The following is a 25,447-nucleotide window of genomic DNA, read 5'->3' on the forward strand; positions in this document are numbered from 1 at the left end:
TACATTAGTTACAGGAATTGCCAGACTGGATCAGAGCTGTGGTGCAGCTAATGCAGCATCCTGTCTCTGACACTGGCCAGTACTAAATGCCTCAGAGTAAGGTTCAAGTAATCCAATAGTGGACAATTATAAAATAACTAGTCTAGAGGAGAAATTTCTTCCTAACCTCCATCAGTTAGCGGCTGTTATAAAGAGACACAAGAACAACTAATTATTCTCATGACAGAATCAGCTTTGGACATAGACCAGTCAGCAAAGACGGACTGTCCATGGACCAGTTACAGACATTCACCAATTATTCTAGGAAAGTTGCAGGATGTTCATACTTTTTCCTCTAATAAAGTAAAGTATAAAGTTTTATTTGTAGAACAAAGACACTGATATATTATCAACACAGATTTACATGTAACAAGAGGTTCAAGCATACAGCTGCTTTATCTTCTGAACAGATTGTTTCCACCAACCCTCCCAGCGCTGAGCCTTCATTAGCTGGGCTGTGTTTTCCTCCTTAATCTCGGCAAACTCCTCTTCCAGCTTATGCTTATATTTCTGAACAAATAACCAAAAAGAAGAAACTGGTTAAGATCAGATATACCTGCCATTTCTTTTAGTTTCTAACTCCATGCCCTGCCCTGCCCTGCTGTGTCAAATGATTGTGTACTGGCCACTTGTTTTCCATATTTGACAATAGCGCTACACAGGTATTTAATTATTCATTGCCTTCTTTCCTTTCCTTTATTTAATGAGTACTGAAATAAACAAAATAAATATTTAAGTTTTGCTTTTAAGTATACATTGGGTTAAAATGTAAGATTCTCTGTCTCACCTCAATGAGTTCATGTGACTAAAGATCTACCTGTTCTAGAAGGGGGAAGGGCTTTAAGTCTCAAATCTACTTTTGTCCTACAACTCAGTAAGGCAGAGAGACGAGCTAAACTGTGTGATGAAGCTGCTCTGAGGTACATCACCTAGACAGGATGGGGAAGTTCTGAACCTTCTACCATCATTAAAACCTCCAGACCAAACAAATGATTTCTTATTCTAAAAATGAAAATGGTTTTCTTGAACCTACACTTCATTGTTTCATTTTGCCTTACCAAAATATATTTTATTGTGCAGCATGTATGTACTATATGATATATACATTGATTAATATTACTTACATACATCTATGCATACACCATTCCTACTTCACAGGAGTGTTTTGAGGCAAGTGCTTCATCATCATTACTACACATATAAAACTGACACGGTTTTATGGTCTTGCTACCTCTGCCATAATATATATATTTTTTACTGTCCATACAAAATGATTGTTGAAATAAAGTCACTTCCAGAACTGGCCCAGCAGCATTGATCTTTTATTCCCATGAGGACTTAACAAAGCACCTTTCCCCAGCCTCTGATTTTGCTGTTCTTTGAGCTATTTGCAATGTGAGTTGGAGGGCTTTGAAGGAGTCTGGAATGGAATCTGTTCATTTTTCCTACTGACCAAAGTGACGAGAGGGTGACCCTGCTAGTGGCAGAAAGAGAAATCTGAGATGACTCAGGATTTAGGATGGAAATGGGAATGGATCTTACTACCCATTCCATTCCAAGGGAGAACTAGCCTTGTGATCCAAAACTGAAATTGCAGACTTTGGGAAGAGAAATGAGTGCTGTATTGAAACAGCACGAGGGGGAAATCCTGACAACACTGTTACTCTCCAAACTGCAACTCTACATCATCATCAACTTTACATACAACAGTGATCATTTGTTCTGGCAACACTCATTGTTTTGTCCTATTGAAAAGTGGGGAAGGGCCTGATGGAAAAGGCTCTCAGCAGAAATCACTTAAGCACTTTCTACTTTTGTCACCATCATAAAGAAATGGAAATGAGAGGGGATTTCTAGTCACACTGATTTTGACTATAATCTTTGAAAAGACTCGCAGTGTGCCTTGGTTTTATGAGCAGATACATTTTCTTCTCTTATAGCCCCCTGAAATTACACCTCTCCCCTGCACAAACCACATAGGCTGCATCTCTTGCTTCTTCTGCTGCAACATGACCCAGAGTAGTTTTGGCTGTTGTTACAGAGGCAGTTTCTCTGCAGAGAATATGGTCTGGAACGTCTGTGAGCGTGGTCTTGGGTATTCCTGGCCAAGTCCTTAAAACCACAAACAAGAAATTTTTTAAAAACTTTTTGGTGGAGGAGGAGGAGTAAGGGAGTAGAATGATTCTAGCGCTAGTTATACCTAAAGAGGAAATACAGATTTTTTTTTTCCAGAAAGAAATCTCCACAAAAGCAGAATCTAGATTAATACTTGTCTTTCATATTCTTAGCCTAGGAGTGGGGAATTTAGTTATTTAAAAAAAACTAGAACAAAAAAATGCTTTGTTTTTTGTTATGTGTGAATCCCATTGATTAATATGTGGTCACATGATCAAACCAGGTAGGGTTTGTCCCGAGGTAGGCATTTCCCCCCTCTCTGAAGGACATTAGTTACTAGAGAAACAACATCGTAACTGTTGTGGGTAGAACTTAGGAAGTTCAACAAGTGTAGTGACATCAACAAGTATAGTAGAAAACTGTGTGGACAGTACCCAGAAGCATTTTTGACAGAATGTACAGAGAAGCATTCAATATATACTAGTGATACCTGCTGCCACGTTCAGTTAATGGCTTAATGTCATGGATCTCTAAAGAAAGCCCAGCTTGTTTACAACGGATTAAGGTGGAGATCTTCTCTTTTGGCATTTCAATTTCTGGGACATAGCAAAGGACAGACTTAGTAACAGCAAAACAAGATCAGCTACATATCATTGCTCCAAAGCAACTGTACAAACTGGATACTTTCAGTTTTCAAGAGGTAACTTTGCAAAAGTCAGTGGATCATCCAAATTCTTTCCTTTCACAGTACTCAAGGGTCTCCTATTCCTAAACCCCATCACCAGAGCACAGAAATAGTTTTCCAATTGGGCCTAGAACCCTGCTAGTAGCATCCTGAACTGCCATGTGGTGGGACTGAGGTGCTGGAACATCCTCAGGGCCAATTCTGGTTTGATCACAAGACCCAGAGTAGGGGGTGGCAGGGGTAAGGTTCTGGGCTACAAACTAGTTAACAGGCAGCCCTGGGAGGCAGCTGTAATTAGAGCAGCCGGGGGCTGCATTAGCCTCCATGACAACTTAGAATTTGTGTGCACAAACTACCATTGGACCCTCACCACTTCCTCCCCCTGGTCTGTGCTGTCTATGCTGCATCTCCAAGGGGCACAGCACAGAACCTCACCTACAGTGTCAGTCAGGGAAGAAGGGAGATGCAAATATGTCGCTCTCGAGAACTTGATCTGAAATCACAAACTCTAAATTTGTACTTGTAGTTAGTCTGAAAAGCAACCAGAATAGCACCCATCCAAATCTCTGGGTACTTTTTACAAAACTTAAATTGCATAAAACTTCCCTTGAAATCTTTAGACAAGGAACACTATAAAAAAAAGCAATGGATGACAGCGTTTGGTATTACAAGTTATTCAGTATAATGAAATATAGCTATGAAAAGCAATAGGCATATGCAATCCTAGAAGGAATAGTGCAGAAGATTACAGAAGGAACTCTATTTCTCCTTTTAACAACATTTTACTGAAAGCATCAAGAAGGAAGTGGAGAACTGGGTAAGTGTTCCATTCAGTTGACTTACTTGCTACTTGTACATCATCAATGGTGATACTTTCATCCAACTCCAGAAGCAGTTTTTCTGTGAGGCTCGCTAGCGCAGAAACAAATTTCTGGGCACACTCAGCAGCACAGGCCTATGGGGACACAGTTATCATTTAGGACTCAAGTATGAGTGCAGATGGGAAAAGTTCTCCCTCCAAAGAATCTCATCTCCTTTCAGAGCAGCTCTGAAGAGTTACACAACTCTCCAACTTTGCTTTTGTGCAACAGCTACAGAGCAGCACTTTATGAAAAGCTCACAGAGTGGCCTCTTTGGAATGCTCCGAATGCAAACAAGTCACTGATCAGATTGATATAAATTATAAAATGGCACAAGAAGATCTGTGTAGTTAGACAGAATCTGCCCGAAGAGTTGCACAATATGATTAAACAGAAAACTGAAACATCCACAGGGAAAACACTCATCACCTGCTGCAATTAAGATAGCTAACCAGGAGATGTCACCATTACTCCATTCTCACATGCCATCACTACAACACTAGCTTCAGAACCCAGAATATTGTCATTATGGGAGCAGACAAATGCAAGTTCATCCCTTTCCTCAGTTTGCACTGTGAATAAATACCCCATGGGAACAACAGATTGACTACAATCTTAGGAAGAAAGCATGGTCTAGTGGTGACAGCACAGAATTAAGAGTCTAATGATATTGTCTTTAATGGGGCTGCCTAAAACTAAAAATCTTTTCCAGTTCACTTTTAATGGGGGGGTAAAATGCACCCTAAACTCCAACCTCTGACCTTGAGCAAGAAATCAAATAGGTTCTAACAAGCCACAGTCTAGTATGTCACTCATACCTGCAGTTTCTGGGTGTTAAGGAGTATCCCATCAGCTTGGTCTTTTTGTCTTTTTAACTCCTTCTGGCACAAAGCCTCCAGCTGGAGTAAGTTGTCTGGGTGCCCCAGAGCTGGACGCAGTTTGTTCTTGTTCTCAGCCTTTAATCAAACAAATACATCATTAGCATTTTCTGTAAAGAATGTGTGACTAGGTCCTAGAGAGAAAGAGGGATGAGTAGAAACACAACCCTTTTGTGTATCGGTTGTAACAGGGTGGCATGCCCTTTAATGGCTAAAGGCCTGGGGCCAGCTAACCCTAGTTACTAAGGAGATACACCTGAGCAGGGATCAGCTGATTCCCCTATAAAGAACAGCAACAAACTGCACAGAGAGAATCCCCAGGTAGATCAGAGTGGGAACAGAGAGATGACAGAGGGTGAGGGAAGCAGATAGGCTTCAGCGGAGAACCCTGAGATATCAGTGATATTGTGATGCTTCTCAAGGGTCCCCTGTGTTGTGAGGCACCTCTATCACCTGCCCTTAGCACGAGGAAGTCTTGTTGTAGCTACTGTGGGTCAGACCCTTGATTCCACCAGCCTCTGGCAGCACTAGCACTGTCCTGCAGCCTTTGCAGGCTTCGCTCTCTCTGTACAGGTTAGCGAGAAGCACATAGCACCTGAGAACTCAGAGCATTCCTCTGGAGTGCCCAGCCCTGATCCACTGAATACTCACAGAACTTCCAGATTCTCTGCTCCCAAAGGAATAGTGCACACAAGCTTACTAGTGTCAACTAAGGATCACCATTCCGCTTAACACACAGCACTTAGAGATTTTTTTTAATCAAAGAACAGAGATTCATATGACAGCAAATAAAAATACTGGAAACAAAACAAAATCCTAACATGCTTTTGAAAGCCTGAACTTGCCTCCAAGTTTAACTATTCTAGTTAAAAACATGAGACTGAAACTAGGAAATTAAATCAGCGGGTAGTTTAGGAGTCAGTGGCATAAGCAAGCAAATGAGTTTAATGTAAATGACAATAACATGTTCTGTCACACAGTGGATACCTTATGCAGAAGGGTATTCCAGCATGCCCATAAACTATACCTTTGCATTGTCCCATTCTTCCAGCTGTTCTTTGAAGAGTTGCCGGATCTGATCAGTGAAGTGTCTGAGCTGCTGCTCATGCTCTTTGAGAAGGCTGTCGATAACCAGATGGGAGATATGAGGGAGATGTTCTTCAAACAACTTCAACTGATCCCAGAACTCTGGTGGAAAAGGTACAACCAGAGGAAGGTTTGTGTCACATACAGACATTGACGTCATGGAACCAGAAACCAATCAAACTAATGTATAGTATAAGTGCCAAAAGTGACTGGAATTTTCTTTCACAGGGATAATTTTTTCACAGGACCAGTGGTTGGAGACACACACAGGTCATGAAGCATTTGTACAGGTCTTTCAATTAAATATTTTTGCAGTGGTCTTTCTCACATAATTTTAGTAACTGACAGCGCTCCAGTTACAGGTAATTGGCCCAATTCTGGTCCCACAGAAGTTAATAAGAGCATTGCCACTGACTGGAGCGGAAACATAACTAGGCTTTAAAACTGCACAATTTGAAAGCGGAGATTCCAGCCTTTTCAATGAAAACAGGACCTTACATTTATACTAAGACTACTCTGGTTCCTTCTTCTTCCATTGGCATTGGCCCAAGACTGATTTAAGAAAACTCTGGACTTCTGATCATTTCAGTTTTCAATTCCAATTGATATATATGACAACGTATTAAGCCCTAGGATTTTACCTATTAGGCAGGAATTATGGTAATCGTCCGTCTGGCTCTGATAAGACAGGAGCTTTTGCCCAAACAATTCTGCACAATGGTCAAACGTCTCTTGCAGATATTCAGGCCTTGTGATTTGATGCTTATCCTTTCGGTAAAACTCCTTTGGAAGGTAAAGACGTGGTAAAGAAAAGGACTTGACAAAGTGTCCAGTCTAAGAGTAACCACTGCAAATATATCAGTACAGTGGATCTTTAGGGCTTTCAACCTCCCCTTCATTCTGTGCCACCTTTATCCTCCCCGACTTGAACTTTACCAGCAGCTTTGACCTGAGCTCAGAGAGGGAATGTTTGCTGAGAATGCAGATTCATTACCAGATATCAGGCGTATTATCAAATCTCTTTCCCTTGTAACTAGATCACATCCAGTCTCTGATCTCAGCTTTCCTAATCATCTTGTTATTAAGGTGATGTTGTAGGCTCTGACTTCATGACACTGAGGTGTGGTTATGGCCATTAAAAGCAGGGCATTTTGGTATATTTATAATAGTCTGTGAAAAACTGAGACCAAGACTTCTTCACCTCCATTTTGTCTTAATCTGCGCCTACCGTCTGACCCCGTTACAACTAACAGGGTTTGAGTTGTGTTGGTAATGAAGCCTTTCTATCACATAACTATGGCAGAGATATGTATATTCATCCACACCTGCTATTCTGCCAAACAGGGATGGTATAAAGTTTAGTTATTGTTTGTACAGAACTTTAAGATATAAAAGCCAATGCATGTATTAAGTATTATTATTATTATACACTGGATGCACTAATAGAGTAAGAAAAATTATTGTGGAGCTCCAATGCAATATAGTAGAATCAAATTGCTAAGCTACTACCGGAGTAAATCCACAATAGTAGAAATTTACTGCAGAAAATGAAGTTTTCTTACCTCAGCAAGATACAGCAAGGTATCATTACCCTCCCAGAGAATACAGGTGATAATCCCCTTAAAATGACTGAAACCAAAACACAATGACAATCCAAAAAGTACTTGGTACTAGGAATATTTCTGACTTTTAAAAACATTTTATCTCATTGAATATGAGAGGTACATATATTAAAATAATCATAAATACAATGTAAATAACATATATTTGTACGTTGCTGTAAGAATGCCTAAGATGACCCCATCCCTCTGGGTACAGCTCCTCTTCAAGGCAAGCAAAGACAAGAGTAAAATGCACATACAAAAGCCCATGCAGAAAATATTAGGTGTAGCATAACAAAAAAGGCAAAACCAGCTAAATTTCTACACTAAAGGGCATACATAATATAGCTCCCCCCTAGCTTCCATCATTATGCTTTTTGACAGGTTTCCACCCCTTCTCCTTTTGTGTCCCACCCCTTTTTGTCCAATGCATCAAATGATATAAAACAACCACACCTATAATTAACACTTCACATTAAGACTGTACAATTGTCTAATCTAGCTTTACAAAAATAGCAATTTAATGATGTATTGGATCAATACTTTACAAAATACAGAGCAAACTTACTCAGATTCTTTAGGCTTCTCTCCAAAGATGTGGAACTTCTTGTCAATTCGACCTGTTCTGGAGTATTTTTGTATGCTGAAAAGGCAAAGATTTTCTACTTTATTCAAAAGAATTCAGACTTTTAATACATAGTCTCTCTCCACCCCCTCTCGCCAGTTGTTTATGATACTATGGTCATATGAGCGTTATCAAATTAAAAAAAAAAAGCTGGGAAGATTTTCATGCCCCACATTTATATTACATGAAAATTATCATCTGATAGAGACGTTCTCAGGATTCTGCTTGCTATGGGCCCTCCAGATCCTCTATTTCCTGACCTTCCTTTAGAACAGATGATCCACTACAAGGTATTACCTCACGCACCTTGTCTCTCTAATATCCCGCGATCAATATCACTACAACTACACTGCATACAGATTAGCATCTAGCCACATAAATGCCCATTTAATGTGTCTAAGAGCCAACTTGAGTTTCCAAAATAAGACATCCAGTTTAGGCACCCACATTTGAAAATTATAATACCTGTGTTGTCTGTACTGTCAATAATATACACACACATCCATATATTTGGAAATTACTGTGTGTTTTTATATTACATACACACAACTTAGTATCAACCTGCATCCCCAAACCCTTTGTATTAACTGAAATAGGAGAGGGAGAGAGAAATTAATAGGTAGAGGTGAGGTTTGAGATGCGATTTGAAATGAGAGCGAGCAGATAAGGCACAAATACACAGCGCAGCTGTTCCAGATGGTAGGCACTGCTGGGGAAAAGGCTCACACCAACAGTAGTGAGAATGTGTGGGAGGATGGAAAGCAGGCTAGTGTTAGACAAGAAAGAGAAGTAGACAAAAAAAAAAAACCCACATACACAAGATGCTGGAGTTTCTCTTTCCATAGTCCTTACCTCCCCACTGAGAACTTTTTGCTTACAGAGGTAGACATCTTGGGTCCTACAGATAAATTGGTATAAAGAACAGCGTTCTGGGGATTTTCAGCCTGCAGATTTGAAACAGAACCTCTCTGTGCTGTGGGAGCCTGATAAGTTGCTTGATAAATCGGCTGATAAATGGGTTGATAAATCCCTTATAAGGAAAGAAGTAAATTCTGTAAGTCAAATTTGAAGTCATTTCTATACATTTACACAGCATGTGTTTTCACTTCCATGCTGAGTACTCCTCACATTAATTGACACAAGGGAAGAGAAAACATCAAGATGTTTCTAAATTGGATTCAGCACCCAGAAGTCTAGGTGCTACTCTATGCAAGATGTAGGTATGCTGTCCCAGCAGTTACCCAGGGAAGGGCTCCTTGCATCACCTTTGGGTAGGGAAGAGGTATGAGCCTCTGCCACTCCTGGCTTCCCTCCAGCCCCATCCCATCTATATGCTCATGGGAAGAGAATCTAGAAACTAGGAGCTGCCCTCTGCACCAGATGCAGGCCCAAGATCCAGGTATATCTCACAAAGGTAAGAAAGGGCTCAGGGGTCTTATTCCCTTGCAGTGCCAGTTAAGACAAGGGTACAATCCAGCCACAAAAGAACAGTCTGCTTCATTGTGTTTTGGTATTTCCACTTCAGGTCCTGAACTAAATTAAGAACAAAAGCAAGTGGAAAACATACAGAGAAGTTAAGCAAACAGTTTCTGAACCTCAGAAAGGTTTGGATGAAGATATGAGCATATTTTTATCTCATCCAAACCAATTTGTCCCTGCCTGATTAGATGCTTCTTTCATAAGAAGTTGGGTTCTTTTCTGGCTACAGCTCTCAGCTTTCATTTTTCACATCAGAGTTTAAGTCCAACTTGAAGTACTAAGTGACCTGAGTTTGATGGCCTCAACTCAGCCTCTGGTGAATGTGTGTCCTCATAAAACTACCACATGTTTGACACAAATGGCAGTGTCTGCTTAAGGGAGGCTCAGAAATGAGCAGGTATGGCTAGCCCAGAGTGGACTCTCCATGTCAGAGGGAGGTTATTGATTAGGCAGCCTGAGAAAGCTCACATTGTATCATGTCTAGGACCAAGGCAAGGATGTGGGAAGAGGGCTTACTCTATTACTGGATCTCCATCATGGCTACATTTTCGAAGTGCTGCATGGGGTTTAGCTCTAAAGCTCCTATTAACCTCCATGGGAGTTATATGGAGAGCTGCCACTTTCAAAACCTCAATGGAATTACATGAACAGCTGTCACAAACACTTTACCTAAACCAACAAAATCCTTCATTTAAAACAAAACAAAAACAAAAAAGAGAGAGAGAGAATATCACTGCCTTCTCCTAATGGGAGTATATATGAACTCACATAAAGATATAGGGATAAGTCTTGTCCCCTGTATACTGACACATATGGTTGGGGACAAAGAGTGTGTAGGGGGCCTCTTTCCTTCTCATAAGCAGCAGGACAGGATTCATCCAAACCTCTCAAGACAGTACTAGGAGATATGGCTATCCAGTATGTTTCCCTGCACACCATATCCCAAAGGATGTCTGGTGCACACATACCCAGTCAACTGGCATGTATGATGCAAGCAAGAAAAAACATGGCCTGTAGTAGGCTGATATGTACTTTATTCCTGCTCAGAGATATAAATATATAGTCACATTTTAAGAGTTTCCAGTTAAAATATATATTTCTTTCTGTCAATCCATAAGAAAGAAAACTTCAGCAATAAAAAGACTGCTTGCATACCTCCTGCTACTGACTGTGAGCGATCATCTCTCTCATGCCGCAGTTCTGGAGATTTCTTTGGTTGCTGAATTCTGAAACAAAAATTAAGATCTATGTGGCTTCTAAATACCCAGCTACCAGTTCTCTATTGTTGTCATGGTCTGAGAGCACTTTAATCTCTGAGATACTGCCTAATGTTAGGGCTAAATTTACAAATGCATGTCTAACTGCAATAATTTGCGTGAGAACAATTCAAATGATCTAGCATAATTGTAAATTGGAAGTTTCTGCAAGCACAATTGTGCACTCAAACATGCTATTGAAAAGGTCTGGAGCTTGCCATTTCACACCATCCACTGTCTAATTATTCATTAACATTTATACATTTTCCTCATACTTTTACCTTTATGTAACATTTTATCTCCCTTTAATTCAAACAAAGCCCTTGAAGCCAGAAAACTAGTAGCCAGTTAACATCTATTTTTACAGCACTTTAGTTGAACTAGTGAAATTTAATTGAACTAGTGAAACCTGAGCCATCCTTTGTAGGCGACAAATCTGATTAATTGTCACAGATTGAAGTGCCATTAGAGGAGGTTTTGGAATTAATTGATAAACTTCACAGTAACAAGTCACCGGGACCAGATGGCATTCACCCAAGAGTTCTGAAAGAACTCAAATGCGAAATTTCGGAACTATTAACTATGGTTTGTAACCTGTCCTTTAAATCAGCTTCTATACCCAATGACTGGAAGATAACTAATGTAACGCTAATATTTAAAAAGGGCTCTAGAGGTGATCCCGGCAATTATAGACCAGTAAGTCTAACATCAGTACTGGGCAAATTAGTTGAAACAACAGTTAAGAATAAAATTGTCAAGACACACAAAGGAACATAAATTGTTGGGCAAAAGTAATAAATATGTATTTGAATTGCTTACACTGCCTCCTGTGCACAACATGACAGTGAGCAAAAAATTAAGTAAGTTAAAAGACTAACAGCTTTAGGGACAGAGAACATTTACTTACTGGAGTAAATTTTTGATAACGCTTACTGCTACATCATCAATTACTGACTTTCCAATTCTGCTTGGATTCAACAGTGGAACATTATCTGTCCCCATAACCATCATCCTACTCTCCTCTTTGAGACTCTCTGATCGGATTGCAGCTGCAATGGAACCTCGTAATGCAAACTCTACCTGAGCTGGGATGGGGTCCTGGAAGTGGAGGAAAACAAAATTAGATATCACTAAAGAGAACAGGCAGTTATACTACTCCATGGAGGTGCCGGCTACCATCTGTGTTGCCCCACAGGCTAGATGAAAAAGTTTTATAACTTAGAAACATTTCCAGTTGATTTTTCCCCTTTCTGCAGCTATGAGAGGTTGAGAGTTAAGTATAACTATAATTATTACAAGCAATCTTCAAATAAATATAATTAATAATAATGATGCCTCCGAGTTTACAAAATAAAACACTCTATAAAGAAGATGTACCAACCAATAAGGAAGATTAATCACCTGATACAAAATCTGCTATCCCGTCAAAGCCTTCAGCAAATGCATCTGAATTCCTTAAAGAAACCTTTAAAAACACACTCAAACACACATGCATGCACAAGCACAACCTCTCATTAAGGATCACCTTCTACAAAGTGCTGAGCATCTCCTGAGTAGTCCTGAGCACCCTCAACACTTGATAGCCTCATTGGTGGTTGAAGGCACTCAGTACCTTGCAAGATTGGGCCCTATATCACCACCTCTTGGGCAGCTTGTGATCATTTGAAATTCAATGGCATACGTACGCTTTACCTGAAAATTCAAAATATGGATTCTGAAAACCTTTTAAAATACAGGAGTAATCAAAATAGTTTGCATTTGAATAGTAAAATTCACCCGAAGATTACACAAAATACAGCGATTCCGGCTCCTGTTATCTTACAGTACAGAAGGGGATGATTGTCGTTACCAGTAGGCAATTGAGATACTTGCTCCTTTTTTTCAGTTCTTTCATCACAGTTTTGGCAAAGTCATACAGTTCTTCCGAAGTCACAGCCTAGTTAAAAGGAAAGGATAATGTGGATAGTATTTTGCTCAATATGGTAGAAAATTTAGAATGTACCAAACATGTTGGCATATCACATCTGTCTGTCGAAGATGTTTCTAATCTGTTCTATCACTTGTATCTAGGCATTCGTGGAAACCAAGGGATCAATTCACTGCCTATAGAAGCTGATGTTTTTCTTTTTTTAAAATAATTTTGAGTGTGAATATGCTGGTCAGGAAAATGAAGGACTAGTGGTTTTAGTGTCTCTACCAATGCAACTTCTCATGACTCTTACCAGCTGTGATATAGTAGGGCGAGGAAGCATGGAGAAGGAACTTTGTAGTGTTAATATCAATGGAATAAATGGACCCCGAGAGTCAAAGGTGTTAACCTGACCCCATCACTGAAAAAACACTAAACAGCTTAACATGATTGAGGGTTTTGAGTACAGAGACCTCGGCCTGCTTAGCCCAGGGCAACAAATGTCATTAAAAATCTTTATAACTTTTTATTAAAGATATAGAAAAAGGAAGGAAAAACAATTAAATCATTTAAAATGTAGAGTATTAAGAAAAGTTTACATTTTAAAAATATCCCTTATTCTTTTTTTAGCTGTAGAGAGTTTTTGTAGTGAGAACCTCCTGTTTGACAGCCTTTTAGATGGTAATAACTGTCCTTTTTGGGGAAAAGAAAAAGACTAGCTAAGATGGTCTGGAACTGATGTTGTTGTTGTTGCTGAAATCCAGTCCTGCTTCCTTTAAGACTACACAAAACAAATACACACAGAAGGGGAGAGCAAAGAATAGCAAAGACAGACAGAAAATGCAGCATCTGTCTCTGGTGATGACTTTCACCTGCAACCTCACTGCTACAGAAACACATGGCCTCATCAGCCACTCCAAAACCTGGCAAACTTGTTTAGGGCACTGGTTTTAGCTGCCTCATTGGTCAAGGGCTCACGGCAGTGTTGCGATAGAGATAGTCTTGGTCAGTTAAGCCAGACTCTTATTAAACAGAAGGCAAAAAAGAGAGAGATAGGAAAGAGAAGAAATAAGGTTGGGAAGGTAAAAGACACATGACACATTCCAGGTGTTGATGTGTGGATCCCTATTTCTGGCCTAGTCTGGCCAGGACATCTCTCAGGATCAGGTTGACGAAGGCTCAATAGTATCATGGTGGACCCCGTGTCATAAGAGATGATAGGAGTGTGAGCCATAATGATAAAGTTAATTCCTTTCAGTCTACTTTTCCTTCATCCTGGCATCTTGATTCCCTCCCCGTCTCTTTTTAAGGACCCCAAAAGGACCAAGTAAGACAACCTTCCAACACATCAATTTTAGTTAATTAATTTCCGATTCCATTCTCCTTTATTCACCAGTCAGGATCTTAACACAGTCCTTGGGTAGTGGCAGTAAACTTTTGTTTCTTCCAGTCTTGCTTCAAGTTTTGCTGATTTTTATAAACAATTTTGTGTAACAGGCTGAGTTGGCCCTTTGTTACCTTGGACACCTTAGAGTAAGGCCTCTCCACAACAGGAGCGAAGAATGCCGCGTCAACTTGTTTGGTGATTTTTTTGATGTGCACAAATGGAGACTCATTTCAGGGTGAACTAATTTTCCACTTATGAACAAGGTCAAAATTTAGAATTTGAACTCAGTGCTCCTCAAGTAAATTGCCTATGCATTAACCTACTGTGCCACATGACCCTGGATGTAGCTGATTTTGTATTATGTATTACGAATTTTTCCTTTGTTAAACAGTAGGCAGCTGCACGAATCTGATAGTTCACTGTTCCAAAAGCAGGTAAGAAGACTTTCTGATAATTTAAAGAGGATTGATTGGCACTGCCAGTTTTGCAGCCTCATTACCAAAATGCATGTTTCTCAGAAGCTTTATTTATATTCTTGGGTATTTTTCTTGACTTTTTTTTTAAAAAAAAAATCTATATATTTATGTGTGTGCACTTTTCCTATTGCTGGTTTGGCAATATCCTCCTTTTCCCTCTATAGTTCAATACAATATGTCATGCCAGTTTGACTACAATGAACTGTGGTGGATACTAACAGACACACACAAAGATGCACATCATACAGCTACATGATGTCTCTTTGGAACTTACTTCTTTATCCACAGTAGGATGAGCACAAGCATCTATTTTCTTAAGGAATTTCTCCAAAGAAGAGTTTAATGTCTGTGCCTGGAAATTGGAGTTTGCCACCTAGAACAGAAGCAGATGTTAGTGAAATGAAAACCCAGTTGAGATAAATGAACACTCAAACATTTATAGAACTATCAAAAGATTTCTCCAGGAGAGAGCAAGCACAGAGATCCTCATGAAAGAGCACACTATTTATTTTCAAAGAACAAAAACATTGACTCACTGGTACCCAAAATGGAAGCCAAATTCAGTGATTTACAACAGTAACTCTTTTTTCATGGCCTATATTGCATCAACCAGATGGCTGGTCTATTTAGTTGTAGGTGGTTAGAGTGAAGTGCTGCAAACCTAGGGTGCGATCCTACTTGACTACAACAGGAGCAGGATTGGGTCCTAGATCCCTAGATTCCAGGATGGCAATGACAGAGGAAAACACAAGTCCTTAAATAATAGATAAAAACATTGTACCTATGTCCCATCTGTGCATTTGTCTCTCCAAACCCAGCCAAAACCCCTTTGGATAGAATAAGTGAAATATATAAATGATTGAGATTGAACCAAACTAAAGTTCTGGAATTTGTATTTGTACCTCTGATTTGATTTTCACTTGTAGGTTTGTTAGAAACCGCTGGATTTTCTCCATGAAGAGACGATCCACTGCAAGATTATGGAATTTTGTTTCAAACTTGTTGATAACCTCAGTAGCCTTGAAAACAAAAGCCAAAAATCAGGAGATAAATCAGTCTTAAACTTGTCTTTCTTAGCCTTTAATAATAACACTTAGCATTTATATAATCATTTTCCATTATTATCATGTCACACAAATATTAACTAAATCTAAGAAAGTCTCACAACCAAAATCTAGGAACACAGGGGATTACAATGGTTACATGAGCAGCAGCCAGGAATTTGAACACTAGAAGGGAATGAAGATCTGCCCACTTGCTCTAAGTAGTTTGACTCCATCTTCTCCATATCAATCATGATTAAGCCTTCAATGAAGTCAATGCGTCCCGTTTCTTTCTCTAGACGCTTACAGAAGAACTCCACCTCTTCTGGAGAAAAGTTACCTCCCTCTGAAAACAATCTGAAAACAATAGGTGAGAAAGGAAAGTAATTATCTTAGGGTTCTGCCATCTCCTCAAAAGAATCCTTAGCCGAACAGTCCCTATTATATATATTTTTTCATGGGATGAAAACACTATTATAATATTAGCAATACACTTTTTTAAAGGATGAACTTGAATTTTATTGTGCTGACTTGACAATAAATTACAGAATTTAGGTAAGGAGACAAGGAGAGAGAGAGAGAGAGAGAGAGAGAGAGAAATAAAACCATACAAGCCAGGCAAACAGAGATTGATATAGAAATAAACACACTCGCACCTCCCCCTTATACCTGCAAGCTTTAAGAAAGTCCACGTTTGAATCTCGTAGTTTCCCCAAGGCTTCTTCTAAATAATTCCGGTAACTCCGCAGGGATATTTGGATAACTTCTACATGATTAAGCAGCTCTGAGTGCAGAGAGTTGCTTAGAGCAACCAACCTAAGAGCAAATAACAAAAGACAGCCTTTTCAGGGAAATCTATGGAAGAGTAGACATTCCTTTTTAAAGGCTGCTGGGTCTTGGAGGTACCAGAAGAATGAGAGTTTAATCAGTGCGCTTCTGTTTCCCTTCCATTGTGAATGTTTTGATGTGGCAGCATACAGCAGACACACTACTAGCAAACAATCAGTGCTATGAAAGAGGAATCTTATACATGTGTTATCATAACCTAACTTGCCAGTTGCTGCTAGTGTACAGGATAGGTAGCCTGGATAAAATCTGGATACATGAAACAAGCTTTTTCTACTTTATTCTAAAATTATTATAAAATTCACCACTGACTTTAGTTTCTTAGCAGGGAGATAAACCCTGGAGAGGCTTTACTTTTCCTATTCATATTTATGAGGTAACACATTAAAGAGTAATGGCACAGAAGGTGTTGGTCTTGAGATATTAACTTCTACTTCTGCCAAAGAGACCTGGAGTAACTGACTTCACAGTACCTGGGGTTTCTAGGTTTTACAGTGCACTGAGAGAGGAAACAGAGAGTCTAACTGAGTTAACCAAAGGATTTCTTTGTAACAAAGACTATCACTCAAAGGAATGGAGATTAAAGTGAGAAAAGCATTCCACGTGTCTCCCTTGCAAAGGATATTATGGAAAAAAAGAACTCAGTGTGGTCCAATCTTTATGTTTATTCCATAGTTTGGACACCATCATTGTTGTGAGAAATAGTTGTGTGAGCTAAGTTAGTACATATACGCAGACGGGCACACACGCACACAAATAAATGAATGTAAATGGAATTTTCCTCTTATTTATTTACATGTTGTCATTTCCATTTGTTATTTCATTTTTGCCCAAACATTATTGGACATGCCTTCTAGTATCCTGGGAATGATAAAGTGTGTTTGTATTTAGTTTTATTTTTCACACCATTGTTCCCTCATGATTATAATTGCCGTAAAACATGGCTGAGAAGCCTAAAAGTAGCAGAAGAGCAATAAATACTGTACTAAGGCTGGATAATGATAAATGTCTCAGATACATGAGCTTTTTGATCTCAGCGTGTACAAGTATCTGTTCCTCTAAGCTGAAGCTTTTCTGTTTTAGATCACAGGGTCACGTGACTGTACATTATACAAAAGAACCTGGTAAAGATTGTCCCACTCTGAGTTATTGTCCAGCTGAAGGTGGACAGATCAAATGATCCTACCTCAGTCAAATGAGCTGTCTGGCAATCAAACAGTACGATAAATGCTTCAAAGAATGACAATGATACATGCTGCTGTTCAGGAAATCTAGGATAAGGCAGACTCAGGATGTAGTCCAGGAGTGGGAAACCTCACAAATCATGAGACTCATGATGTGCTTACTGTTCAGCCTTAGTGGAACTGAGGAAGATGGCCTCCATGTCCTGGATCCTTCTGCCGAAGTTCTTGCTGATGTTATTTTGGTCCTCTCTCAGTTTCATAAACTCATTTTTCTCCTTGGTCAAAGCTTCCACCACCCCTGCACAGTGACACTCCAAACGGTCTTGGTGAAGAAGCAACTCCGCTGAGAGGAAAGGAAAATACTCTCAGATGGCCATCGCCGCAAGCTTGGATTGAGCCCGAGCATGACATGACCGCTCCTGACTTCCAACACAGGTGACTCTGCCTTACCCCAACAACTAGCCACTATGCTCAGTAGAAGATGGCTGGTGGTGTGAAAAGAGGGGTGAAAACAAACCAGGCAAGATCTCACATCAGCCATGAAATTAGCACCGAGAAGAGGAAAATTTGCCTTTGTATCCCTGACTTTTCTCCCATCTCTGAATGTCTCTCTGACTTCTCCTGGATTTATTTCAAACTCAATACATTAAAATGTGAATTTCTCCCCTCTGCTCCTATGCTTTCTCCTCTCCCTCCCTTCTCAGTCATTGCTGACATCTCCACTATCCTTCTCATCACCCAGACTTGCAACCTCAGTAGAGCTGGTTGGGAAATTTCTTGTCTGAATGATTGTCCAATGGATGATGCTCCTTTTGCAAAGCCAAATTTTTCTGTGGGAAAATTTCAATTTTGAAAAAAAAAATTTGATTTTCCATTAGGAAAATCAAAATGATAGCTTCCCAGTTCTCTGCCTGAAAGGGAGCTGCAGCCAAGCTTGTGGGGAAGCAGGGAGACTGAACGTCTTGGCTGTCCACCTGCCCTCTCCGGAGGGGAAGCAGGGAGACTGAAAGACAGGGAGGCAGAGAGCTGGAGTGCTGGATATAAGAGGGAAAGAGACATTGACAAGAGCCTTCCAGGCAGCCAGATAGCAAGCTGACCTAAAATGAAATTTTTTGGAATGTCTGTCCTGCGAAAAATATAGAGGTTTCTGTTTTTCATCCCAAATGGAGATGTAATTTTTTCCTACACTTTAACATTTTCCACAGGATAGAAATTTCATTTTCTGGCCAGCTTTAAACCTCAGGGATACCTTCAACACCTCAATCCTTCTCCTACATCCAGGCTCTTGTTAAACTTTGTCACTTCTTTCTCTAAAACTATTCTAAAATCCCCCCTTTTTCTTTTGTCTGCCACAACAAAACATTATTAGCTGAATTTCAAAGGTACTGAGCATGCACTGCTCCTTTTGACTTCAATGGGACCTGTGGATGCTCTGCATTGTTAATAATCAGCTCAGAGGGTCATTCATGAATCTCTTCTTAGTGTGAACCAGGAGAAAACAAATGTGAGCTATGAAAAAGGAAAGTTAAAACCCCCCCACAATATGTAAGAAACTAGCAAGTTTAGGGTAGGAGCTAGAAAAGGTTCCCTTGAACCCACATTATTACCCAATATTGAATCAATTAACACTAGCCACTGTTGTGCCACGTTATGTCTCACACTCAGAAAGCTCTAAAAAAGAGATGTGATGCCCAAAGTGAATATATGTACCAGCTCTGACATTATGGATATCCTTTTCTATGTGCGTGCGCCTTGGCTGATGCATGTGAAGACGCAGTTGCAGTTCCGAATTCAGCTCCTCTTTCTTGGCTGTTACAATGATCCAGGAGTTGGACAAGGATTGGGGAAACCACTTCTCGAGGTGCTCAAAAAAGCGGAGGCGGATCCTATGATTGAAAAGCAAACACATTGCTTTGAGAGACAGAGTGCATGCATGTGTGTGAGAGACAAAGGATTTCATTTTGGAGAAAAACTCTTCAAAGATCTCAGTAAAAAAAAAACAAGCTCTGAGGAGTCTGACTCCACTGAGATAAGGTTTCTCACCAATCGCACAACAATCAAACATAAATAATATTAGCCTGCCCAACTTGTTATTCTCTTTACAGCATCTCAGTTCACTCATCCTGCCCTGGATTTCTCTGATATAGTTAATCCACTGCTTTCAATAGAAATACAACTGCTAAAATACAACTGCAGAAGAGTTGGTGCTTTGTCAAAATGAAGGATAAGAAAAGGGACTTGGAGAGACAGGATTCAGAACTTTGAGCAAGGAATTGGAGGCTAGATGCTTTGAGTTCATGGCTCTGCCAGTGCTTTGTTGTGTGACTGGACAAGGCAGTAACCTCTCAGTGCCTCAGTCTTTAAAATAAGGATAACACCTTCCTCGCAGATGTGCACTACGACTTAAACGTTTGATGGAATGCAATATAAAATGTTTCTTATTATTCTTTTGGAAATAATAATAACAAGGGGGTAGCATTAAGATAACTTTTGGATGCTCATTCAAACTTTACCTCCAAACCTTCTGAGGTTTGTCAATTACTTAGGGAAAAGAAAAAAGGACAAACTACACTCTACTAACTCTTTCTTAAGCTCTGTAAACAAGCTGTCTGGTACAAGCACATTCTCCAGGTACACAGGAAGTATTTTTTCTGCAAATTCAGCATAATAGATCTCGGAGGTCTTGGTCTTGCCTGTCTCCTCATGCCCAAGGACTGAGTAAGTGTTCCCACTAGAGGTGGTGAAGACCTCTGCTATTACTTCACAGCTTTCAGCCTGACCATAATCATGGAACAGAACCTAGAAAGGTAACAGGAAATCATCATTTGTTATCTTTGCTACTGACAAGTTTTTAAAGACCTACTAACATGGGCCATACACAGGTTAATGTTGAGAACCTATGGATTTCAAGAATCATGAGCCATGTTCTGATTCCTAATTTGGAAAACAAAGCTATAATGAGCAAGCAAGTTTGTGCATCTCAGCATGCTGATACTTTGCTGTTAGCCTAGCAGTGTTTGTGCAAGGCAAAAAGTAGAAGGTGGTCATTCCATTTTTTTCAATCTACAGAGAAATGAAGAATATCCTAGTATTTTAGGGTGGTCACTAGCTTCAGGTCACCAATACTTCTGTCAGTGTCTCCAGGAATAATACAAATGAAACTTTACAGCATAGCCAGCAAAAGGTCTGCATGATTTGGATTTTTTTTTAAAGAACCTTATTAAGATCTGGATACAGATATATCCTCTTTGCTGAGTTTTATTATTATTTCAATCCCTTTGAAACATGAGCTGCAAATGCTCGGATATATGGGCTGAAAGGTTGTCTAGTTTCACTATAGATTTTGTAATTGCCTTTGTAGTTTTTTGTTGAAATGCTCTTTTGTAACTTAGAGAGAGTTTCCTCAGCTATCCCTATGTCCCCAAAGCAATATTACAATTAGGAACTAGTTTTTCTTTCTGTCAGCTGTAAAATACACAAAGCAAAGAGTGATTTTCAGCTGAGACAACCTTTGCAAAATGCTTACTGGTTCCCAGTTGGGTTGACCTAATAGGACCATTAATGCCAGGGGATGAGAAGGATTCCAGTTCAGGATCATGCTGCTGAAATGTGCAGAACACACACATGGCAAGGCCAGACATACAATGAGGGACTAGTACTACACTAATTAGTTAACTTTCTTTTAATGTCTTGCCACCAACTCCCAACTATTCAGAGGCACGCCACTCACATAAAAGGGTCTGTTACATTGCGGCACTGACCATTTAGGTTCTCCACTAAGTACAGACCTGAAAAGAATACATTGAGCTATAGAGATAGTGTTATATCATCACCTTGGGCTGACAATACTAAATGAAGGAAGGAAACAGACCCACGTCAGAAAAGTCTCTTTTTGGCTGTTTCTTGGAAAAAGGACAGGAAAAGTGCATGAGGGAATGGTCATGCACTAATGTATGGGCTTCATCATCTCACATACAGAATCTACAGCTGCTCTAAATACCTAATGGTACATATTACAGAACGTCACTAAACTAATACAGGAAAGATCCATATGTGTTTTGGTTGTATAAACATCAAAAAGATTTGCATTTGTGCTGAAGCTGATTTACTTTTATGAAGAAATTAGACCTACCTCAGACTCAGGAAGAATATCTTTCAAATAATCCATTTCTTCTGACACTTGTGCAGGACTGTCTCCATCCTCAAACGTATTTGCTTCACTTTCTTCACTGTCCTCTAAGTGTTCAGTTTCTTCACTTTCTGGAGCTGTGCTCTCCCCATCCCCTGGTTTCTCTGTTTCCTCAGTTTCTTGTACAATGCTCTCCTCATTCTCGACTGTCGTTGTTTCTTCAGTTTTGTTTGTGAGGCTCTCAGCCTGCTGCTCTGCTTCTGTACTTCCTTGTGGAAAGCTCTCAGCCTGTTGCTCTGTTTCTTCAGTTTCTTGTAGAAGGCTATCCCCTGTCGCCTCTACCATATTTTCAACTTCTGAGTCTTCAACAAATACTTCCCAATTAAAATAAGACAGAAATGTCATCAGTCACATTCCAAAGAAGCACAGATTAAAAAAATAAAGATTTGTACTCTTGAGACATTACCTTGCTCTTCATATGCAGAGCCCATCTCCCCGGATAAGATTGAGAAGAAAAAGAAACAAAGGTGACAAGTTACTCGTTTAGAATAACATCAGATTCACTTCACTTTCCAAAATTAATGTACTCCATCAGCATTTGAAAGTTCAAAGTAATAATTTATCATTAAAAGGAACTCGTTTCTAAAATGTAATCCAGATTTGAATGATTTTTTAATTCTAATTTTTCTGTTTTAAAATGTAGGTGAAGTTGTTGAAACATAGGCCATGAAAATGACAGATTTGAGACCAGAATGGAGGTAAGCACAGTGTGGGCAGATAATGCAAAAAGTCTCCCTCACTCAGCTCTGCCAATGAACCTCAGTCCTATGGCGGCCAAAACTCTTCTTCATTTGATCTAATCTTTGATTGATCAAATCTAAATGGATTTGAATGCAAGATCCCCAACAATGAAACAACAATGCATCAGCCAAATTTCAAATCATAAGAAGTTTGTTGTCTTTATACCTGTTTATAGACTTCCTTTACGCCAAAATACTGGCCAATGGATGCACTATAAGAAATCAATTCCTTCAGTATAGCTTCTGGGTAGGACAATACTATCTTCACGATGTCTTGGTGAAAGGCCTCATACCTGTCAAATACCAGGTTGCTATTTAAGAGAATTCATTACATAATATAATAAAAATTAAATGTGAACATAATATACATCTGCATCTAATATGTGATCTAGAAGTGAAGTTGTTGGCATAAATCAATTTCCTGACCTATGTAGTCCATTATCTAAGATCTTTAATTTCCAGGGCTACTGCAATGTTCTTGTGATTAAATCATTAATTTTTATGCTAGCATATCCTGGACTAGCTTAGCACAATACACAACACTAATGATGTCAACCCAAGACATTCAAATGAAAGACACTTTTTAAAAATCACATATTTATTTATTTGTTTGTTTCCCCCCAACTCTTTAAAAAAGCGGAGTTTTGCGCCAACAGTTTTTTGCCCACTCTGAGCAAATGCAATAAGACAGGAGAGTACATTATTTGACATTAGTCTTCCTGAAGGTGAAGTAGCTAGTGCAATTTTGGCTTTTCTACAAATGCATTCAAAATACAACACAAATGTGATTGGAATGGTCTTATCAAGCTTTGGACATCCCTCACTCGGAATGTTTGTCACATTTTCTACAATCCAGAATACATACCCAGCTCTAATGTCATCCAGAGAAGCAAAGGCCTTTCCTAAAAGATTCTTCAGCTTTCCCTCAGAGCTTTGTGTTCTCAGTTTGTCCAAAATTATATCCAGATTAGCTTCCCTTATCTGGGCCCATATGAAAAACAAACAATAAGCATAAAGCTGTAAGAAGCCCAAATATTTCATATCTATTTACGATTCAAGTAATTAGTTTCATGTACACGTCTGTATTTTAATTATACATTAGATAATACTTTAAAGGGGCATTATTGAGGCTCAAAATTTGATCTATCTTGTCTCCAATTCCTTATGTCTATTTACGGACAGAATGTTTTCCCCCGAATCAGAGGCATCAGTGCCCGTTAAAAAAGAATAAGTGATCACAGCACTATGTGTATTTGCCCATGCATGTAAGAAAGAGAATAATAGAGGGAAAGAATATATATAAGGTAAGAGAATTTCAGTTTCAAGCTATCAAGAACTTATTGTAAAGAGCTAGCACATGCCTTGTGAGTGTTACATGCATTTACTCCAAAGCTATTGCTCTTTTGCAAACACATTTGTCACTGGCCAAGGCAAGTGATGTGAATCTCAGCTCACCAAAACTACTCACTGCAGTCAGGCACTCCAGTGAACCACAGGAAGAGTCAAAGACTCACCTCTGCTTCTGGAGAAAATGGATTCCTCAGCTACCTCCAGAGTCTCACTGACACCTGGACTAGTCATAGTGGCCCATCATTTCAGGACCAAAGTAGTTACTGAAGATTCTAATGGGTAGAATTTGCCCAGGCAAAAGAACAGTGAAGACTAGATAACTTGTGAGAACACCTCTGTCTCAGTTCCCATCTGGGATGTTTGGCCTGGTAAATTCATCATCAAGCAGCACTACCTCATCCACTTCTTTGGGGCTCTATTAAGCCTGGTAGAAGTGAGATCTTGACTGATGAACAACAGACATCCAGACTAGGCTTCTATATCCAATAATTCAGTCACCATTGGCACTTACTGCTTCCTCTGCCAAAGGCACAGGGAGATCAGGGAGACTGCACAAGACATTCCAGAAGGGGCAAAGTGATCTTACATAGAGAGGGGAGACCATGCTGCTTTCTTTCCAAAAGTTGACAGGTACGAAAATCATTTAAAGATTCTGAACAATGCCCTGAAAATATCCTTTTATCAAGCCACAGAACACAAATATGATGTGATAACTCAATATACATGCATGGTTCTGTAACTGCATAAGACTTTCCTTGTGAATGTGCATGCAACCGCATATGAGTAATAATAAGGTTCTAGTTGCTAGAGCTGGAAAATACCAATTTAGATAAATGAGGTCATTCCCCTGCCAATAATAAGATATAGTCCCCCTCAGAGGATGTATCAGATATTAGACTAATACACTTAGCAGTATGCAGCCACCTTCCAAACGCAGAAACCATTAGAAACACTCCCATTTTAAGTTATACTTGCTATAAAGGATTCTTTGGATATCAATAGCATCTTTTTGCTAGGAAGTGGTTTCTTTACACCACACCAACATTTTAGACTTTTGATTGTACCTGATTTAGGTTTTCATGTTTCTGCCGGCACTCATTCAGTTTCACCTGAAGTTCGTTTTCTTGCTGGGACAGTTTGAGCTGATGTTCATCCCAAAGGACAATAGCTTGCTGGAAATATTTGTACAAGTCTTTGCAACCCTGTTCAATATGTTTAGCCAGATCCTCAAAGTCTCTCTAAAACAATCAAACGGATAGAACAAATTATCATTAAATTATTATTAGACTGATATCTGGGAGTAGAGATGCATGAGTAGTAGGGGGATAGCTGACTTGCCAAGGCTGCCTGGAGGAATCCTACAGTTACCTGATAAAGCAGAAAGTACAGCAAGAATCAGCGAACACCATCTTTTTTCATGTCACTACCATCCAATCTATTCTTGCAACTGTGCTAATGGGAATTATATTACCATCAACAATATAATTTCTAGCATTACCACTTTCAATGACATATCATACGATTAGAAGATAGCACCACAATGCTGTTTGGGTGGGGGTGTTGGAGGGGAGTAGTAGTCCAATACCTACTTTTCAGAAATTGGAAGCCCTTAGGTACCATGACAAAGAGCAAGGTATGAGAACCTGGAAAGATATTTAGAACACAGAGTGTGAAAGAACAACTGCACAGCCTCTGATTT

The 25,447-nt window shown here is 39.5% G+C and overlaps 1 protein-coding gene across 7 annotated transcripts in view; it reads right to left on the bottom strand.

Moving 5' to 3' along the window:
• CCDC180 (coiled-coil domain containing 180) overlaps positions 1–25,447 on the bottom strand; it is a 41,135-nt gene that overhangs the window by 860 nt on the left and 14,828 nt on the right. For 4 of the 7 annotated variants that reach the window (XM_027823559.3, XM_043530511.1, XM_043530513.1 and 1 more), the window contains 25 exons: positions 24,813–24,986; positions 23,264–23,379; positions 22,565–22,691; positions 22,065–22,089; positions 21,602–21,972; positions 20,051–20,268; positions 19,180–19,355; positions 17,632–17,812; positions 16,109–16,255; positions 15,652–15,796; positions 15,299–15,415; positions 14,671–14,769; positions 12,474–12,560; positions 11,532–11,722; positions 10,524–10,594; positions 8,742–8,919; positions 7,833–7,907; positions 7,226–7,292; positions 6,305–6,446; positions 5,605–5,765; positions 4,518–4,655; positions 3,683–3,794; positions 2,645–2,750; positions 2,013–2,151; positions 339–549 (listed from right to left, as the gene is read on the bottom strand). In XM_027823559.3, the coding sequence (XP_027679360.2) occupies positions 418–549; positions 2,013–2,151; positions 2,645–2,750; positions 3,683–3,794; positions 4,518–4,655; positions 5,605–5,765; positions 6,305–6,446; positions 7,226–7,292; positions 7,833–7,907; positions 8,742–8,919; positions 10,524–10,594; positions 11,532–11,722; positions 12,474–12,560; positions 14,671–14,769; positions 15,299–15,415; positions 15,652–15,796; positions 16,109–16,255; positions 17,632–17,812; positions 19,180–19,355; positions 20,051–20,268; positions 21,602–21,972; positions 22,065–22,089; positions 22,565–22,691; positions 23,264–23,379; positions 24,813–24,986 (3,495 nt within the window). In that variant the 3' untranslated portion in view covers positions 339–417. Of the gene's footprint in view, positions 1–338; positions 550–2,012; positions 2,152–2,644; positions 2,751–3,682; positions 3,795–4,517; positions 4,656–5,604; positions 5,766–6,304; positions 6,447–7,225; positions 7,293–7,832; positions 7,908–8,741; positions 8,920–10,523; positions 10,595–11,531; positions 11,723–12,473; positions 12,561–14,670; positions 14,770–15,298; positions 15,416–15,651; positions 15,797–16,108; positions 16,256–17,631; positions 17,813–19,179; positions 19,356–20,050; positions 20,269–21,601; positions 21,973–22,064; positions 22,090–22,564; positions 22,692–23,263; positions 23,380–24,812; positions 24,987–25,447 lie in introns of those variants that run through there. The other 3 variants (XM_043530512.1, XR_006286178.1, XM_043530515.1) reach the window with 3 other exon arrangements.

This window comes from Chelonia mydas, chromosome 16 (assembly GCF_015237465.2).
Source record: "Chelonia mydas isolate rCheMyd1 chromosome 16, rCheMyd1.pri.v2, whole genome shotgun sequence".
NCBI classification, from domain to species: domain Eukaryota; kingdom Metazoa; phylum Chordata; order Testudines; family Cheloniidae; genus Chelonia; species Chelonia mydas.